Source organism: Diabrotica undecimpunctata, chromosome 6 (assembly GCF_040954645.1).
Source record: "Diabrotica undecimpunctata isolate CICGRU chromosome 6, icDiaUnde3, whole genome shotgun sequence".
Taxonomy (NCBI): Eukaryota; Metazoa; Arthropoda; class Insecta; order Coleoptera; family Chrysomelidae; genus Diabrotica; species Diabrotica undecimpunctata.
The window spans coordinates 1,692,454-1,713,420 of NC_092808.1; the positions used below are offsets into that span (position 1 = coordinate 1,692,454).

At 33.3% G+C, this 20,967-nt stretch overlaps 2 protein-coding genes across 3 annotated transcripts in view; one reads left to right on the top strand and one right to left on the bottom strand.

Moving 5' to 3' along the window:
* LOC140442989 (solute carrier family 35 member F3) overlaps positions 1–20,967 on the bottom strand; it is a 185,505-nt gene that overhangs the window by 17,295 nt on the left and 147,243 nt on the right. The window contains exon 11 of one of the 2 annotated variants that reach the window (XM_072533983.1): positions 1,571–1,660. The exons of the other annotated variant lie outside the window; for it this stretch is intronic. Coding sequence (XP_072390084.1) covers positions 1,612–1,660 — 49 coding nt within the window. The 3' untranslated portion in view covers positions 1,571–1,611. Of the gene's footprint in view, positions 1–1,570; positions 1,661–20,967 lie in introns of those variants that run through there. 2 annotated transcript variants of the gene reach the window in all.
* LOC140444705 (NADP-dependent malic enzyme-like) lies at positions 3,972–20,178 on the top strand. Its single transcript, XM_072536467.1, has 6 exons — positions 3,972–4,385; positions 8,294–8,785; positions 8,906–9,315; positions 11,171–11,305; positions 11,508–11,696; positions 19,655–20,178. The coding sequence occupies exons 1-6, from the start codon at positions 4,079–4,081 to the stop codon at positions 20,087–20,089; spliced, it is 1,968 nt and encodes a 655-aa protein (XP_072392568.1). The 5' UTR covers positions 3,972–4,078; the 3' UTR covers positions 20,090–20,178.

Sequence of the window (20,967 nt, forward strand, 5' to 3'; positions counted from 1 at the left end):
CATAGTCAAACTAGGTGGTCTATAAATATTTGGGCTGGGATTGTAGGCGATTATGTGATCGGCCCACATTTTTTGACGGTCGTGTGAATGGTGCCATATATCTGGATTTTCTAAATAATAATTTGCCAATACTACTGCAAAATGTACCGGTAAATATTCGACAACGAATGTGGTTTTTACACAACGGTCCTCTAGTTCACCACACTGCTTCTATTCATAATCATCTACATAATAACTTTCCTGAGAGGTGAATAGGCAGAGGAGGACCAATTGTTTGGTCACCACGATCACCGGAATTCTCCAAAATTGATTTTTTCATGTGGGGCTATTTAAAAGACCTTATATACCAGAAGCAACAACACCAGACGATATAAAAAAATAGAATAAGAGAAGCTTTTGATAAAATTGACTTACAAATGTTAAGAAATATGGCTCAGTCATTTGAATATCGGTTACAAACTTGTATAGACGTTGAGGGTGGAGGTGGAGATTTTGAACATTTACTTGATACTTTATAAAAATAAAAGAGTATCATAGATACAATATTTTAAACAAATAAAGTATAGGATGATCCTTTAAAAAAAATTGAGAAAATCGTAATTTCGTTTTGTAGTTCACCCTGTATACAAATTTTAGTCAATAATTTCAATTAAACTTAATTTAAACACAACAATATATTGTTTACATTATTATATAAATTAAATATTTGTTTATGCATCACTTCTTTATATACAGGGTATTGATTTCATAGGCATTTCGAAATAAAAATGGTCATAACTTGTAATATATAGCCTAATATAGTAATACAAAGCCCAATAATATAAAGAATAAGAAAGCCCAGTAAGAAAAACAATTGTGAGAAAAATAAGAAGAATGAAAAAATATATAGGGTGTCCCATTTAAAAAATTGTATGTTTGCTATACCACGTAAGTATTAATCACCCTGTAGAATTCCACATATTTTCTAAGTATGAAGAAATAAAAAAAATTACAGTGTGTTTGGGATATAAAAAGCTGAGTTTTTAAAAGATTTTGTGAAAAATTTTTTTGTGTAAGATAAAAATAAAAAACCCAAAACTGACTTATTTAAAATTTTCGCATAAATTTTAAGTTTATGTGGAAAAGTGTAAGTACAAGAAAGAGTTGTACTTACACTTACTCTTTTTATTACCTACAACTTTGCTATTTAATTTTTTTCCGGAAATAAAAACTTACCCCCTTCCACTTCCCGGCCTCAGACCACTTGTAAATTATTTTTCTTTCAATTTTTTCATCCTCTTACTATTTTTTTCGTCTCAAAAATTATCGAACCTGGCCTACGCGGCTTTTTAAGACAATAGCATCATTCAAAAACACAAGTAGAAGGGTACATTTTTGTCTACGGTTAAATTTCATCATTATATAATGCTATTAGAGTTATCCTTTACTTTTAAGTTTATTGCAAAATAATTAATTGGTATAAATACACGATGTAATTATTTGTTAAGCGAGTATCTGTTTATAAAAAAAGGCGAATGACATTTCTCGTAGTACCCTTAAAAACTAACTACAAATAGAGATAATTCACTCACATTATTCACATGTGGCTTTGGCGGCGTGATCGAGAGGATGTCAGGTACTCGGGGAGGAACGATGGCCTTCTCGTCGACAGAAGAACTGGCTTTTAGGGGTAGTGGGAGAAGGATGGTACCGTGTGTTATGGATTTTGTGTGATTTTTATTTTGAAGAATGTAAATTTCGTCCACACAAAGAGCGACAAACAAAAGTTGGAACAACAAACACAGAATAAGGTTTATTACTAAATACTAAGATATGAGTACAGGGTGACTTGTGAGACAGTGATGATGAGTGATGTGTGTACAGAGTGTCACAAATAAATTTAATAAATTTTTATGTTAGTATCTTAAGTTAAAAATAATTAGTCTTAAAAAGTGTGACTGGTAGAAGAGTATTAACAAGTTTTATTATGTTATCTATCACATTTTTTTTTAATATTATTAGACTTCTTCCAATGAAAAATAACCAATTATTTTACTGTATATCATTCCAAGCCATAAGTTAAATTTTTGGACGTTGGGATTGGAATTTGCGCATACAGAGTTGATTAAGATAGGACTAATATCTACAAATTGTGCATATATACAGTTCCTTTAATAACAAAAATTTTTTTATTTACATATTCAAATGTGAAGTACTTATTTATAAGTTGTACCTAGCCACCACATCTAGCACCGATTAGATATAGCAAGTACGAATCAAATTAGTAAAACTCGCCATTCGCTGCAATTATTGGCGCTTAAGTCGCCCCCACCCATATTTCCGATATGCGGTCACCGGAGGGAGATCAACTATAGTAAAATTCCACTATTTGGAAGAGTGATTTCATCATTTAAACGCCGAATGTCCTTAAATTTAAATGTACTCAGCGGCACCCGAAAACTACCCGTTTAATTTGCGTTTTCTCATCAGAAATCATAGAATGTATAATTAGTACATTTATTTGTGCTTCTCTATAGCAGACGTAACCACAAGATGCCGTACAGTGTAGCCGATTCTTGTTCACAAGTAGCAGTTATGGTCATACAAACCTGAATTCTTCGACGCAGCGATTATTACCGACATAAAAATTCCAAAAAAATGAGTTTTTTCAATAGTAAAAATTGAGCACAAAATTGTATTGAAATAAATTTTATTTACATGTTCAGTTTTGTTACATATTTAAGTTTTTAAATTAAAAATTTATATGTTACATTTCATTCCGTTTCAAAAACTTGGCAACTTGGGAATTTGTAAAGCATCGTAGCGGTAATACCACCGTACCTGCTGAAGCAAGAAACATACTCGGTTTTCTTTTACATAGGCGGTGCTGGCGGGAGTGCTTCTGTTGCCTTTTGTGATTATATTTTTGCGGTTGAAGTTTGTGGTGATAATTCTAGTGTTATTGGAATTTGTCGTTTTGTAGTAAATTTTTAATTATATTCAGTGATTAATAAAATATAATGGACGAACAATCGAGTTGTTCCAAGAGAAGACAGCAGAATGTTAACGTCAGAAGAGAAGGTAGTGATACGAAATGAAGGAATTGAATCGCATGATGCAGAAAAATTCCGATATAGAATATAAAAATTCAGACGATATAGAATAGGCAAAATGTTACAATAGACCCCTATAACTTTGAAAGAGTGGAGAGTTTTAAATATCTCGGAGCAACAATCACTGCAGATAAAGATATCGCAGAAGAGATTAAAGGAAGAATTTAGGCAGCAAACAGATGTATATACAGCCTCCACAATACTATTAAATCTAAAATCCTAACACGAACATCAAATGTTAGAATATATAAAACGGCGATTGGAACGGTGCTCATGTATGGGTGTGAGACGTGGACCCTGACCAAAGAGAGTGAAAGAAAACTTAGATGTTTTGAGAGGAAAATCCTCAGAAGAATCTTAGGGCCTTACGACATTAATAGCAAGCAATACCGAATGAGAACAAATGCTGAGGCCAAGCAGATGTATAGGTACAATTAGGATTTATAGATATTTCGTTTTGGTTCCCAAAGGGTACTGCGATTTCAAACTGGGTGGGTTCAATTCGTTCCCCAAAGTGGCTGATAACCGTCAAAATTATAACGCATTTACTGTAGTATTTAGGTACTCATATTATATAGAAAAAACAGATCATTCTACGGACTCTAATCAGTTTAAATATGTGAACCGGTTATTAAAATGTGTTAAAAAGAATGAAATAAATTAAACTGATGTTAGTTACGGCGCTGGCGTATCTTTATAGTGTGAAGGAAAAATAGTAAGCAGAGCTTACGATCAATCGGTCAATTTAAACATTACAAATTGAACAAAAAAATCTGTACCTTAACCTAAAAATTCAGTCCGTAGAAATAAAAATAGTTATTGAGATAAACTAAAATTATTTAACTATTTGCATGGAGACCAAAACAACCTAACAGCAATTCAAAGTTTTTTTTTTGTATTGTCAAATATCCGTTGAACGTCAAATATTTTTTCTCATTATTCATATTTTGTATAATTTTAACGTCGGTAGAACAAAATCAAATGAAATGTTCTTCAGTAGGATTCTAGCTCCAAATGTATACCGAGTATTCCAAAAATACGCGCCCAAGATGGTGCAAACTTGTAGAGCAAGGTCTAGCTTTTCTGGCTTAAGAGGAGGAATGGCACTATTTGAACGTATGCTAAAATTGGAAGACGTTAATTCTTGTAGTATTTTAACACAGCGAAGGTTCATGAGTAAACGTTCACATCATAATAAGGGTAGTGGTAGAGCGGTTCCAGAAAAAGATCACATTGGCATTTGGGGAAATAATCACGGAGATCATTGTTTTCCTTCGATGGAGTCAGGAATAGGTAAGTTCAGAAGTGGGACTGTTGTAAATGTTGAATAATTTTATCAATTTCAAGTATGGATATATTTGTAAATAGGGATTAATTATGTCAACGAAATTTTAAAATGGGTTTATTCGACGAAACATAAACTTAATAGATAAAGAAATATTCTTCTTGGTTATTCTTTTTTATGTGTTTAATTTTCGATCTAACTTATCTACAGTAATATGTTGTTATACAGTTTTTTCATTTGCTGCCAAATTATTGGTCTTATCATTGGTGTAAAACCAAGTAAAAGCGTTTATTGATTGTCTTCATTCTCCGCTATATATACCTAATATATATATATATATATATATATATATATATATATATATATATATATATATATATATATATATATATATATATATATATATATATATATATATATATATATATAATCAATAACCCTTCTACCCTAAGGTGTTAGGTGTAAAGTCTCTTTGTAGGTTTCGTATACAAACTTCCTCCAATTCTTTTTGTTGCTTGCCAATTTCTTCGCTTGCTCCTTGGTGACTCCTTTCTTGTCTAGGATGGCGGCAATTTCATCGTCCCAGGTATTCATGGGTCTGCCCCTCGATCTTTTTAAGATTCTTCTCGCTTCCCACACTTGTTTCACTGGTCTTTCTTTATCCATCCTTACCATGTGGCCGTACCATCTCAGTTGGGCTTCTTCGATTTTCTTCTCTATTGATTGGACTTTAAGGCATTCTCTTATTTCCTCGTTCCGTATCCTGTCCATTCTGGTCACCCCTAGTACTCTTCTTAGATGCTTCATTGCAATACTTTGCAGTTTATTTTTTAGTCTGGTGGTGAGCGTTCAGCTTTCACATCCAAATGTTAAGATAGGTACAAAAACTGTGTTGTAGATAGCTATCTTGGCTTTTTGGGATACTTCTTTTTTCGATAGGAATGTGCTCTTAATTGCCTGGTATATCCGGGAAGCGTTTGCTATTCGATTGTTTATCTCTGCTTCTTGTGTAACCCTACTCTCTAGTTGCACTTCCAGGTATTTGAAGGTTTCGACTTGTTTTAAAGTATCGTTATTGATTTTAATGTTTGTATGTTGGTCTGTTTTCCCACATACCATGACCTTGGTTTTTCTTTCATTGATTCTCAGATTACGTTTTTCGAGTTTATCTCTCCATATTTGGAGGTTTCTCTTAAGTGCGTCCTCGTTTCTTCCAAATACGACGAAGTCATCTGCAAATGCGCACTCCGCTATCTGTATCATTTCCAGGTTTCTATGTGCAACAAATGTTCTCGATGTTTCTTCTCTAGTTTCCTTCATTACATCATCTAGTACAATATTGAACAGGATGGGACCTAGTGCACCTTCTTGTCGTAGGCCATCATTGACTCTAAACTCGTCTGATTCCATATTATCTGTTCTTACTCTGTTTCTTGTGTTCTTGTATAGACTCATAATAGCTTTTCTGAGTTTGCTGTCTACTTCTCTGTTCCTTAGGCTTTTGTCTATTTTGGTTCGCGGGGTTCTATCAAATGCTTTTTCGAGGTCTATGAAGGCTTGGTATAGTTTTGTGCTTGTATTTCGTGCATTTTGTATTAGCTGCTTGAGTGTAAAAATATGGTCATGGATTCTTCTTTCCTTCCTGAAACCGCTGTGACTGCTCCAGCTTATGGTCTACTTCTTGTAGTAGTCTTTTCTCCAGTACCCGTTCGTAAACTTTGGAAGGGATACTCAGAAGGGTTATACCTCTGTAGTTGCTTCAGTCTCGGTTGTCACCTTTTTTGAAAATGGGTAAAATAAGGCCCACTTCCCAGTCTTTTGGGATCTTGCTCTCATTCCATGCTTTATTGCAAACTTTTCTAAGCATTTCATTTCTATTTTCTCCCATATTTTTTAGCATTTCCGCAGATATCTTATCATAGCCAGATGCCTTTCTTCTTTTCAGCCTGAGTATTATTTCTCTTATTTCCTCTATTGTTATTTCGTTTTGATTTGGGTTCTCATGTGGGTTTTCTTCAGTATTGTCTATTTCATTATTAGAGTTTTCTTGAGTCAGGGAGGTCTTCGAAATATTCTCTCCATCTGTTCATAATACTTTCGTTCTCGCAGAGGATGTGGCCATCTTTATTTTTAATTTGATAGTTTTTGGTTAGTGTGGTAGTCTTTCTTCAGCTTATTCCCAAAATCCTTCCAGCTCTTCTTTTTTGCTTTAATCACCATGTCTTTTACTTTTGTCCTCTGTTGCTTATATTTTTGATAGCTTTCTGCATTCTGGTTCCCTAGATATTTCTTCTACGCTAACTTCTTGGATTTGACTTTTTCTTTTATTTCATTACTACACCAATTCGTACATTGTCTATTTTTATTTAGCTATTCCGCAGATTTGCTTGCTGCCATCTAAGAGAGATTCTGTAAGTTTTTGCCAAGTTTCTTCTAAGCCATAGTTCTGGTTTAAGTACTTTTGTAGACTATTGTTCACATAGTTTTTGTATTTCTGTGCTATTTTCTTATCTGCTAACTTGTATGACCTAATAACTGCATTGGTTTCTTGGGGTTTTGTCTCTTTTTCTTGGTACCTCCTGTGTGCGTTTTTGTTCCACACCGATACTAGTTCATGATACTACCAGGTAATGGTCGCTATATATTTCTGCTCCCCTTCTGACTCTGACATCTTTAATACATTGTCTTAAGGGTCTGTTCACCAATAAATAGTCAATAATGGACTTTTCTCCTCTACTCTTGACTTCTCTGGTATATATGTGCACATCTTTGTGCTGGAAAAACGAATTCATAATTATCAGGTCATTCTCTCTACAAAAGTCTATAATTCGTTGACCATCATTGTTTCTTACTTGTTCTCCGTGTTGTCCTAGTACATCTGAGGATTTTTGGTCTTTTACGCCTATTCTACCATTGAGATTGCCAATTATAATTATGTTGCCCTCTGCGCTATCTATGATCTCTGTCGCCTTTTCCCAAAAAATGTCCTTGGTGTTCGCTCTTTCGGTATCATTTAGTCCATATATAACAAAGATATTGATTGGTTTTTTTCTCTTCGGTTTTCATCCCAATTTTCAGGATCCTTTCGGTGATACATTCCCAATATTTAATGCTACTAGTCAAGTTTCTATTGATGAGACAACAAACTCCTTCACGTGCTCTTTCTGACGGGGGTGCTTCACTGAGGATTAAAAAATGGCCATTTTCCAGAAACTGTATGCTCTTACCTTTTCTTTTTGTCTCTATAATTCCTAGTATGTTTATTTTTGCCTTAACAAATTCTTCTACAACTTCAGCCTCCTTGCCGTTGAGACCTCTTACGTTCCATGTTCCTATTGTCCATCCTTCAGGTATTTTGAAAAACCCATGAAAAAGGAAAAATACAGAGTATTATGTAAACTTGAATTGGAAAAGTCTATTAAAATCCTTCAGGTATTTTGGTTTTTTTAGTTGCCATTGTTTTCACACTTTTAATCTCATTGATTGCAGTTGCTTTGTGAATTTGTAAGCGTTTCTCATCTTTCTTCTTAAGTTTCCATGTTGGTCTTTGTATACTGCTTTACTACAACTCATGTACTAGTTCATTAGCGGTTTCGTCATCGATTTACATTGCCGTAGGCAGGATAACAGGAAGGTATCGGTTTGTAGGACCTCTTTCTAGGGAGAAATGGGCTCAGCCATCTAGCAATGGCGAAAAGAAAAAAAAGTTGAAATAGCTGATAATAATGACGACGATGATGTTAACTTAATATCTCAATGTTTTTTGTTTAAGAAAAAGCTTTCAAAAACTTTTTCAGAAGCAGATATGTTCCACACTTTAATTTTTTAGTTTGTTAATTATTGTTTTCTATTTTAAGTAAATTTTAATGTTTCTGCTTAACAAGTTTTGAATAACAGTTTTGATATTTTTTTATAGATAGACTAAAAAATCCTGGTCTAAACAAAGAACTGGCCTTCACTCTTATCGAACGACAGTTACTCGGCATCAACGGATTGCTGCCACCAATGGTAAAGACTCAAGAAGAACAGATCCTACAAGTAAGAACAAATCTTAACCGTTTTAAAGACCCTTTGAACAAATATCTGTGGCTGATGGACCTACTAACTCGAAACGAAAAGCTTTTCTTTGCCACGGTGCGTAAATATGTCGTGGATTATTTACCGATACTGTATACTCCTACGGTGGGAGCCGCTTGTCAGAACTGGGGTTTTGTGTATAGAAGACCTAGGGGTGTTTACATTACTATACACGATAGAGGGCACGTTTATGAGATATTAAAGAATTGGCCGGAATACGACGTCAGAGCGATTGTATTTACTGACGGTGAAAGGATCTTGGGTCTTGGGGATCAAGGAGCTGCTGGGATGGGAATTCCAATTGGAAAGCTCTGTTTGTATTCTGCATTAGGTAAGGATTTATCTAAAGATTATTTGCCAAACCTTCTGCTTTATATATGAATTTTCCCAGAAGGTTCTTTCAAATGCTGTGCTGTCGTTATATTAACTTAAATTTAATTTATCGTTTCAGCTGGAATCAAACCCCACCAGTGCTTGCCAGTGACGATTGACGCAGGAACCAACAATGAAAAACATCTAAAAGATCCTCTATACATCGGCTTGAGAGAAAAACGACATCGAGGTAAAGAATACGACGATTTGATTGACGAATTCATGGCAGCTGCTGTGCAAAGATGGGGCCAAAACGTCTTACTGCAGTTCGAGGATTTTGGAAACATGAACGCTTTCAGATTCTGGGATAAATACAGAGACAAATATTGTACTTTTAACGATGATATTCAGGGAACGGCTAGCGTGGTCGTTGGAGGATTAATAGCTGCCATGAAATTGACTCAAAATAAGTTTTCAGATCACACGTTGGTGTTCCAAGGAGCTGGAGAAGCGAATATAGGAATCGCGGAACTGTGTGTCTACTTAATGGTGGGTTTTATATTTACAAATGCTTTTATAATACCCAAAAATTTTTCTTTTTTTAATTTCGAACATTGACATGCGTATTTTTGGTGACTGCTGCTTTAAACAGATGGATATTGGTCGTAATAAACCATTTGCAGACTTTTTAACTAAAAATTTCTTTTCCTTAGTATTGACCTACTTCCACTTATCTTTCCTTGCATCCCGATTGTTTGTAGGTCTTTCTTACATGCTCCTAGCCACTTTTTTCGTGTTTTTTCTTTCTTTTTCCTCTCAGTAGCGAGTCCTTTGCCCACCTTCCATCTGCCACTCTCGCTAGATGGCCTAACCATCTAAGTCTCTTTGTCCTGACGATCTGACTAATTTCTGGTTTCCCGTACCTCCGATCTCTTCATTCCCAGAGGTTCAGCATATTTTCTTGATTTTTGTTCATAATCCATGATTCGCTTCCGTACAGGACTGTGGGATGGCTCGCTGTTCTGTATAGTCTTCATTTTGCTTCTCTGGAAATGTTTTTTGTGCTTAGTGGTTTGTGTAGAGTTCCGATTGTGTTCCTTCCTCTCGACATCCGCTTCTTAATTTATTGGCTTTCTTCTCCTTTACTTATTAGGGTTACTCCTGGATACTCAAACTCCCTCACCTTTTTGAAGGCGACAGAAGGACTTTTTTAAGTCCCCCCTGATATTTACCAACCTACTCATTTGACTATTTAGTCTACTTCTTAGGACTCTCTCTGGTACATTATATGTTACATCCAGAATAGGAATACCCCTGTAGTTTTCGCATACTGATTTATCTCCCTTCTTATGAATGGGACATACTATTGCCTCTCTACATACTTCCTGAATTTCCGCATATCCGCGTTATAAGTGCTTCTAATCCATGCTTGATTATCCCATTACTGCCTGCACTTTTATTGTTTTTCATGCTGTATGTGATTTCTTTTATTTCTTTCACGGTTAAAATCTCCATTGATTTCGCTGTGTCGTTGACTTCCCGTACAATTTCCACTTTCTCTCCAGTTTTTCATCAAGCAAATCTATGAAATGCTCTTGACGTATATCAGCTTTTCCTGACTATGTCATATTAGATACCCTTCTTTACTCTTCTAGTAATTCTATTTTCTTGCACCTTGGTCACTGCTCTGCTTTTCGCCTCCTCGTAGAAGTTTCTCATATTTTTATTAATGTTCTTTAATCTCTTGGAATTTTTTATCCAAATGCTTCCTTTTCTTCATCCTACACACTTTTTTCGCCTGTCTTCTCTCTGCTTTGTATTTATTTCCATTTTCGTCACTTTGTTTCTCCATATATCGTAGTCTTCCCTCTTGCAATCGACATCAAACCATTCTTTATCTCTCCTGTTTTCTTTGATTTATACCCCGTGTTTGAACACTTTTCGTAAAATCCCAATGTATCGGTAGGCTGTCATCTTTTTGCTAAGGATTTTGAGTGTTAGAATGTTTGACTATTCAACTCGTTAGTTGAATTCAAGCTTATTGTTGTTGATTTGTAGTTAGTTGTTTAGTAAAATGAAATCGCCCTTTTTATATAAGAATATTCTTATTGCTTCGTCTTATGTATTCGGTATAGTTCTATCTGTTAGACATTTACTGAATATCATTTTAAATGTATTCATAATTTCTATGATAATTACGTTATCGCTAGGAGCTTTAACTCGATTAGTGTCTCTCAATGTAAGTGTGATCTCCTTCGGTGATTTCCGGTTAATTTATAAATCTATGTTAACTTATCCATACTATATTCTTACAATATTAGAAAAAGACTTCTCTAGCTTTCGAAGGCCTATATACTTTGAACAATACTTGTTGGAAACAGAGCTTAAATTTACACTTTTTTAGGTCAAATCTGGTATGTCAGAAGAAGATGCACTGAAGAAAATTTGGATGGTGGATTCTAAAGGATTAATAGTAAAATGTAGGGAAAAAATAGAAGGGCACAAGAAGAAGTTTGCTAAAGATCACGATCCCATAAAGGTAAGCTAATTAATACTTTAATATACACTTTAAAAATAAGTATTTATTATTTTTAATTCTCTTTGGAAAATCAAAGTAATTAGCTAATATTTACCACTTCTCCCTTCCTTTCATTTTATTCATCATGATCTAGCTCTACTGTACTGATCTGTTTCTCTTTTCTCCATTGCTGTCCAGTACTGATCTCTTGTTCTTATTTTAGGATTTGTCCGAAGTAGTAAAGAAAATAAAACCTTCCATTTTAATCGGAGCAGCAGCCGTTCCTGGCGCCTTCACATCTGATATATTGAAGGAAATGGCCAAAAACAACAAACGACCCATTATTTTCGCTTTAAGTAATCCGACTCCAAAAGCAGAGTGTACTCCAGAACAGGCTATCAAGGAAACAAAGGTGAGTGGTATCAATAACAATTAGTTGTACTAATACAATGTTGTCTAGTTGGACTGACAAAGCTATATATCAAGTAGTTTGTGATAATTGATGAATTTTGATGGAGGAGCATCTTTGGACAAAATAAACAAAACTAGCAAGAAACTGACTTAACTATAGTTAACATCAGTGGTAAGAAATACAATGTGGAACGTTAAATGGACGAAAGTATATAAAATTGACTCAGACATACCTTAAAAGTGAGTTTTTGAACTCTTACAAGTGATTATTTTATACAAAAATACAAAAATACAAAAAAAAAATTAATCAGTATGTACTCACTCCTTTACTATTGTTCAATTAGAATCAACTGGCAAACTAGAACACACCAACGAAGTCGCTAAACCATAGAATAATCGAACACACATAGAAGCGACAAAACGGTCCAAAAGCGTGTACCGTTTTTGTATACGCATGCCCGATTCTGGTTGTTTAACTGTCAAAAACACGTGCTTATTCTTTAATTCTGGTTGTTTTCGATAGTCCGTAGGCGTCTATGGTAAATACTGGACACAACAAGTGCATTTGACCATTTATATAATTTATTTATAGTTAAAAGGTTATAGTTATAGTTTATAGTTATAGTTAAATATATAAGTTTATAATTAAAAGTTTAATTTATATTTAAAATGTCTGGATATATTTGTGCGATTCGCGGATGTTCATCTGTGACAGGAAAAGAAATAAGTTTATTTAGATTTCCTAAGAATAATAACAGGTAATTACTATTGCTTTGTAATTATTATTAGTTATTACATAATAGTATTGGTTTGACTTTCGAACAGTAAGCCGATGCCGACGTGTCTGTCCGAGCTATAAAAAATAAACTTTGGTCTGCCAAGGGATAGTTCAAAATGAAAACATTAAATTTGGTGTCAGTGCTATTTCTTTTATTGAAAGACGCAAGTCTCCGAAGGCTCAGGTCAAAAAATCAACAGATGGTTGCCGGGTGTCAGCGCGCTCGAAGACAACAATACGAATATAGTATTTTTAGGAAATAAAAATATAGAGGGTTTTATACACGAGAATATTTTTGATTTAAGAGCGTAGGCGCAAAATTTCGGGCAAATGTTTTTTAAATGTATTTATTTTTTTCGAATCCTCAAAAAACTAATAAGTATTTTTGAAAAATTTAAACGCAGAATGAAAGACCATATTATTACTGAGGGCCAAAAGTCCCAGAAAACTTCTACAATGTTTATTTTAATAAGTTACAGAGAAAACAAAAAAGAGAAAATTTAGTGTGATTTTTAATTTCAAATATCTCATTCAAAAAAACTTTTTGTTTATTCTAAGGGACTTTCGGCCCTCGGTAATAATGTAATCTTTCATTCTGTGTTTAAATTTTTCAAAAATGTTTGTTAGTTTTCTCAGGATTCCAAAAAAATGTTAAAAAGCATTGGCCCGAAATTTTGCGCCTACGCTCTTAAACGAAACAAAGAAATTACTAAAATGCTCAAACTAAAAATTGTTGGAAACATAATTAGACCGATAATTGGGAAAATCTTAAAATTACAACAGAACAAGACTTCAAAATTGCAAAAACATGGTTGCAAATAAACAAACTTACATTAAATTATGAAAAAACTAAATAGGTACTCATCTACTTTTTGCTATATACAAAAGTTGTCTGCCAATTTTTAATTCGTTAAATATAAATAAAAAAGATCAAATATATGGATCGAAGTACATAAAATATTTAGGAGTTTTAAATGGGAATTACAAATAAAAAATATTAAAACTTTATTTGTTGCATATCTCAATATTTAGTGACATTTTTGTGACTTAGTCAGGAGAAAACTGTAAATTTAATAAGATTAGATATTGACAAAAGTTAAATATTTCATTACATACAATATACTTAGAATATACTAATACTCTTATAGTTGTAAGTAATAAAGTATTATTTATAAATACAGAAAAAGTTGCAGAAGCTTGCAGACGAGAAGATTTGTTATTCAAAGATTCACTTTATAATAATTATAGGATTTGTGAACTGCATTTTGAAGATAATGTTATTGTAAAAGGAAATAGAAGAAAAACATTGGCGCATGACGCAGTACCTTCAATGATCTTTGTTATTTATATTTAACGAATTAAAAATTGGCAGACAACTTTTGTATATAGCAAAAAGTAGATGAGTACCTATTTAGTTTTTTCATAATTTAATGTAAGTTTGTTTATTTGCAACCATGTTTTTGCAATTTTGAAGTCTTGTTCTGTTGTAATTTTAAGATTTTTAGTAATTTCTTTGTTTCGCTTAAGAGCGTAGGCGCAAAATTTCGGGCCAATGCTTTTTAAATACAATAATTTTTTTCGAATCCTGAGAAAACTAACAAATATTTTTGAAAAATTTAAACACAGAATGAAATATTACATTATTACCGAGGGCCGAAAGTCCCTTAGAATAAACAAAAAGTTTTTTGAATGAGATATTTGAAATTAAAAATCACACTAAATTTTCTCTTTTTTTTTCACCCCTGTAACTTATTAAAATAAACATCATAGAAGTTTTCAGGGACTTTCGGCCCTCAGTAATAATGTAGTTTTTCATTCTGCGTTTCAATTTTTCAAAAATACTTATTAGTTTTTTCAGGATTCGAAAAAAATGAATGCATTTAAAAAACATTGGCCCGAAATTTTGCGCCTACGCTCTTAAGAATTTATATTGTGTGATATGCCCACTGACTATTAATTTTCTGGTTGTTAGCTGTCATTGGCGGCTTGGCCACGTAACTTCAAAGGACTTTCGCTTCTCTGTGTTCGGTTGTTCTCTGGCTAAACTAAGAAAGAGAATCATAGAGATGCTGCACCCGACCCAACCTGTGAAGACAGCGTTCGGACAGAGAACAACCGAACACAACCGTGTGTTCGATTATTCTATGGTTCGGACTCTGACGGTAATTCTCTCGCAGCGCACGGACTATGATGGTTCTTCCCCAGTACACCGTTTCATTTAACATTTGTAATAAAAGGACTGTAAATGTTTTTCCCTTTTACTGCGTACCATCCGAAAGTAATATGTATTGATCACTAGAAAACTTCGTCATCTCAATTTCAACCAAAAGTAGACGATGATTGTTTTCCTCCCTGACTCCTCAATTATTTAAACAATTTCATACTTACAGAAGACAAATAATGATTGCTGAAAACTAATAACAAAAAACAAATTATTGTAGTTCACCTTGGATCTTTTAGAATTTTACGTGGAAAAATATTGAAAATATTCGACTTTTGAGACATCTTGTAAACCTGAGGAAAGAGTGTAGTGTCCTTATGTGGCAGAGAGACCTTGTTATAGTGAATAGACTGGTGTTAGTTTTATTTTGAAGATCGTTTATTGTGGACCAAGTTTCTTTTGCAACACTTTTAGAGCTTCCCAGACGATTTTGATACAATTTTTTGGCTATTTTGATTTGATAAGTTCTAGACAGATTCCTTTGTAATTGGTGATATATTTAGTGACAAAGAGATTGGTAGTAAATTTCTTGATGTACAGTAGTGAATGCGTATTCTTGGATGATATGCGGATACCTTTGGTAGTTCAGGGTTTTTGAGTTTTGGCTTAATTGTAATTAAAGGAAATGCCTTATTGAAAATACAGACAAACCTATCTAAAAAATCACTGAAATTATAGTCCACAGCTGAATCAAAAGCAGAATCTGGCTGCATGATTTCGCAGCCTAATTATTTTATCTTGTGTGGTTTTTAGCAGTTACTTCATACTGTCCTATTATTTAATTATCCCTATTTTTTACATATTTAATGATCCTTTTGACATTAGTAAGTTATCTTGGTTGTATAAATTAGGACATGAGATACGCATAGGAAGAGATAATCAAACGTGCGAACTAAGCCGCCGCATAGGACTCACTTGGGTGGCATTCGGCAAGCTAAGCTATGTTCTTAAATCAGAACTGCCTATGTGTCTTAAAAGAAAAGTCTTTAATCAGTGCGTGTTGCCAGTACTTACATATGGTGCAGAGATATTAACACTAACCAAGAAAGTAAGAAATAAAATTTGTGTTACCCAAAGAGCCATGGAACGATCGATGTTAGGCATTTCTCGTAGGGATCGGATCACGAATAAGGAAATAAGACGGAGAACAGGAGTGACAGATGCCATAGAAAGAATTATGACCCTTAAGTGGAACTGGGAGGGGCACATAGCTAGAATGTCGGATAACAGATGGAGACAGCGAATAATAGAGTGGAGACCGAGACAAGAAGCACATCGAAGTAGAGGTCGTTCACCAACAAGATGGTCTGATGGCATAAAACGGATCGACAAAAATTGGATGCAAATAGCACAAAACAGAAATACATGGAAAAGACTGAGGAAGACCTATATCCAACAGTGGATAGATCCGGGTTAAATGATGATGATGATGATAAATTACGTTTTGTGATATATATCATTTACTATATCATTGTTTTATATATCATTTAAAATGTTGTTTATTTAGCGTATTTACAATAATAATAAATTAACAGACAAACACCTCAATTTGTTAAGTATATATTTTAATCTGTCACATTATTCTTTGTAACAAAAATAAACTTTTGGAAAACAAATTTATTGAAACTTATTCTGTTATTGATGACAAGACACCTATGCAGCAATTTAGATTAAAGGAACTTCGTACTGAGCTTGAAACTCGTAAAAATAATGACCTTACGATTAAATATGCGAATGGCTGTCTAAAAATAATGAAGTTTCGTTCATAATTCCTCTGCACCAAAATTTACTGATTGGCTCCTTATGTATATGAATCTAAACTCTCTTATGTACAAACTTAATGAATTTGTAAGTACTGTTCAACTTTTAAAACCTCACATTATTCTACTAACAGAAACATGGCTTAGTTCTTCTATCCTCCATGCTACTGTAAACATTGATAATTTAACTATATTTCGTAGAGATAGATATACTCGTCGAGGGAGAGAAGTATGCATCTATTTAGCAAACGAAATTACCAATACTTTTTCCGTCAGTAATAAAACAATTGACGTACCCGGTATAGAAATTATCCACTTACTTTTTTTTATATTTAATATAGTTTGCATATACCGACCTCCGGATAGAGTACTTACTCAGGACAATATGTTTATTGACAAACTTCAAGAATTATCATCCCTTGAAATTCTAATTGTTGTTGGAGGTTTCAATTTTTCAGAGATTAGCTGGCCCATTATTTCCAAAATTGATACTAACATTTCCCAGAATTGTATATGTATTAACTTTAAAAATCAAGACGAAAGATTAAGAGGCCATCGTTACAAATTAAAGAGGGAACAAACTACTGCAAGGTCCTGGGGGAACTTCTTGCCAAAAAGAATATTTAATATCTGGAACAATTTGGATCAAGACACCATATCGGCAACTAGTGTTAACATCTTTAAAAATAAACTTGATAGCGCTTTATTTTATTTATAAGATTGTTATTTTCGGACCGCATTATTTATTTATTGTTTCACAATTTTTGTGTGATTTACTTAATTGTTTAACTTTACTTAACTCTATAATTGGTATTAGTTTTATAAGGATATATAAATATATATATATATATATATATATATATATATATATATATATATATATATATATATATAGTAAACTCTTAAATATTGGGGAAATCTGCAAGAAAGACTCTAATGTGTATCAATTGTTTCGCCGAACGTTTTCGCCAAAGAGAATTAATTTGGCTTCTTCAGGGCCGAAAGAGAATAAATTATAATTAGCTACCATATATTATCTATTAAAACATTATTGATCTTACCGTAACTTAGAATTGTAGAGTTAGAATATTAAAAAACTTTGCTAGTAACATAGTGGTGTTTTTTTGTTACTATGTGCAAAAAAAGTTTTTTTAAGGTTTGAAATGTATGGTAGCTTTGAACTTGACACGTAAAGGCTTACCCAAGGTTAATCGAAAAACCCAATGTAACTACATTTAAAAGGAGGTAATTCATTGAAATGTCGGCAATAACTAAATTTTTGATTTTTAGAAAGTTTAAAAGTGAGGTTCTGTTTTAGCCAGAACGCAAGCGCTGACAACTTCAGTAGTTCTTATGAATCTTTATGTCGTTAAGGTTCATTGGTAAAAACGAATGAAATTAAATTCCAGTATAGGGAAATATTATTTTGATTTTCTTTATTTAATTATTCTATTGTTCATGTATTATTGCATCTTATTGAGATGTATCTAAGAAAAGCAAGGGAATGTTATATATTTTTTTGTTAATGAAAATTAATTATAAAGGTATGTTAGTTGTTAATGGATATATCAGTCAAGTTAGTTATCTGTGATATAGTATTGTTCTTGGTATCTGATTTAAGTAACAAGTGGTATATATCGCTTAGATTCTTAATGTCACTCTTAACATTAATGGAGAAATCGTTAAGGAAAATATAAGACATTTCAATGAACTCTCTTTTAGATTTATTGTTCTCACGGTGGAGAATTGTAGTGTTCGTATAGTCCATGAGATGACCAGTGGAATGGACATGTTTGGCTAATGCACAACGGTCAGGGTGAAGTCGAGAATCACTTTTGTGTAGTGTAATACGTGATTTCAATAATTGAGATGTTTGACCGATGTAGGAATTGTTGCAAGAGAGATATGGAATGTTGTAGACAATATTACTAAGCCTATCTATGGGAGTCTTATCTTTTATCTTAGAATAAAGACTATTAATTGTTAGGGCTGATCTACAAGCCACATTAAGTTTAATGTTGTTATTATTATTGCCAAAGCTATTTTCAACACTTTTCAGAATCCTTGTTAACCCCGGAGTGATATCTCTGAAATATGGTAATGAAAAATATTTGTTTATAGGAGTATCCGAGACTGGGTTCCCACTTAAGACATCAGGATCAGCATTGTTAGTCGCGAAGGAAGGTGAAATATCTTCGTCATGGATAGTATTAAACAAAATCTTATTAACTAATGGTGTTGGATAAGCGTTTGAAATAAAAAGTTTTTGTAGGATTTGTAGGTTTGTTGTATGAAATGAAGGATCTGATAGTTTTATTACTCTATTTTTCATCTGTTTGATTAAGTTAACTTTGGTAGAATTATTATGGTATGAGTTGTAGTTAAGGTATCTACCAGAATGGGTCGGTTTTTGATACCAATCTATTTTAATGTTGTTGTTTTCCCTGATCATCCTTATGTCGAGAAAGGGGACGGACCAATTACCATCTTCCCTCTCTATAGTGAACTGGATGTAGGGGTCATAACCATTAAAAGTATCTAATAGTTCATCTACCTTGTCATTGGGTATAGCCAAAATTATATCATCAACATATTTTTTAATAAATGGAATATTAAAGGATAGTAAAGGAATGACTGAGTCTAATACATAATCCATAACGTAAGTTGCAATGATAGGAGAAATCTTGGCTCCCATAGGGGTACCGAAAGTTTGTTGATAGAATTTATCATTAAATGAGAAGTAAGTGTTGTTAAAGAGAAATTCGACGATGCTGATGAATCTCTCGTAAGACATGGAACAACAACCTCTAATACGGTCCCAGTTGATCTCTATTGATGTCAAACATATTCCTAGATGAACATTGCTGAATAAGGATACAACGTCAAGGCTAACGAGGACATAATTTGATGGTAGTATGTAGCCATTATGATATTGTAGCCAAAACAATTGATACACATTAGAGTCATTCTTGCAGATTTCCCCAATATTTAAGAGTTTACTATTTAACTAATCTGCAAAGATTAAATTTCTTTTTTTTTTTTTTTTTTTTCTTTTCTATATATATATATATTTTTTTTTGCTTTTTGGGCATAATAGGAGCTCGCTCCTCTGCCCATATTTGTTATGTTATAATAATAATTATATAGTTGTTAGTGCTCGTATAAAAGAGTATTCCTTTGTTTACAATTTGTTTTTCTAGGGTAGCGTTATTTACGCCAGCGGCAGTCCATTCCCTCCAGTCGAATACGAAGGAAAAACCTACCACACAGGCCAAGCCAACAACTCGTACGTGTTTCCCGGAATAGCACTATCCGCTGTAACGGGAGGTATTCTACATTTTAGCGACGAACATTTCTACGTCACGGCTCAAACGTTGGCCGATTTAGTAAAAGAGGAAGACTTAAAAGTAGGAAGAATATATCCGCCACTGGAATCGATTCTGGAAGTGTCTGTGAAAATAGCTACCAAGTTGGTGGAGTATTCGTATGAGCAGTGCATAGCTAGTGTTTACCCAGAACCACGTGACAAAGAAGCCTTTATTCGAGCTCAGATGTACTGTACCGATTACGAGCCAGTTTATCCTTGTCCTTACGATTACCCTAAGCCACCGCAAAATAAAAATAAAAAATGTTGATATTTTAACGGTATGTGGTAAATTGTATTGAAAATGTAGATGTTTGTATATTGTTTTGGTATTAAATATTTTGTGCAACGGAACGTAAACTATGATCATTTATTCTCCATGACTATAAGTCTATGTATTCGAGCTTTTAGAACCCTTTTAAGAGCTCCGCGATAAACCACGCAATACTAAACCCTCTACGATTACTGTTAAAATTAACATAACCGTATAAATTAAACTTATTTGTTCCACTCTGTATTAAATATGAATGACACAATGTGAATGTACACATTTTACATTTCGTGAGCGATAAAATGACAGTGAATCTCTATAGTGAACCAATTCAGATTGTTTGTGCTTCAAAAAGCTTGTGACAAATGTTTTTCAACTCATTCATTCAATAGATATTGTGATGCGTATGTGAATAGTGTGAGATTTGAAAATGAGATGCAAAAAATCGTAAAATGCACATATAGAGTAAATGCAAAACAAATTTCGTTATACGTCATAAGTCACTCTGTCACATGTCATTCACAAAAATATAAACATTTTAGATCACAAAAACTAGATTATTATAATGTTGGGGTATTATTTGTGACATCACTCAAAGTGTGACGTACAACAATAGTTTTTTTGCTATTATTATACATAAAACACAAATATAAACTTACTACAAGCAACAAACATGAGGTGTGTTATGGTGTGTCGTGTGGTGTTTGGGTGTAGTGATATCTTTCTGCAAAAAGGAAATGAAACTATCCTATGGATATCTAAAATGGACCTTTATTTATTGTCGTAATACAAACTCAAAAATATATCTTTTTCTAATTATTTCAAAATTTCAAACACTAAAATCTACTGCGCGGTGTTCAAGTATTGTTTATAAAAAA

Coding starts and splice junctions, on each gene's coding strand:
- LOC140444705 (XM_072536467.1), top strand. CDS start 4,079: ATGTTCTTCAGTAGGATTCTAGCTCCAAATGTATACCGAGTATTCCAA. Junction 4,386..8,293: donor TTCGATGGAGTCAGGAATAG/GTAAGTTCAGAA, acceptor ATTTTTTTATAG/ATAGACTAAAAAATCCTGGT. Junction 11,306..11,507: donor AAGATCACGATCCCATAAAG/GTAAGCTAATTA, acceptor TTCTTATTTTAG/GATTTGTCCGAAGTAGTAAA.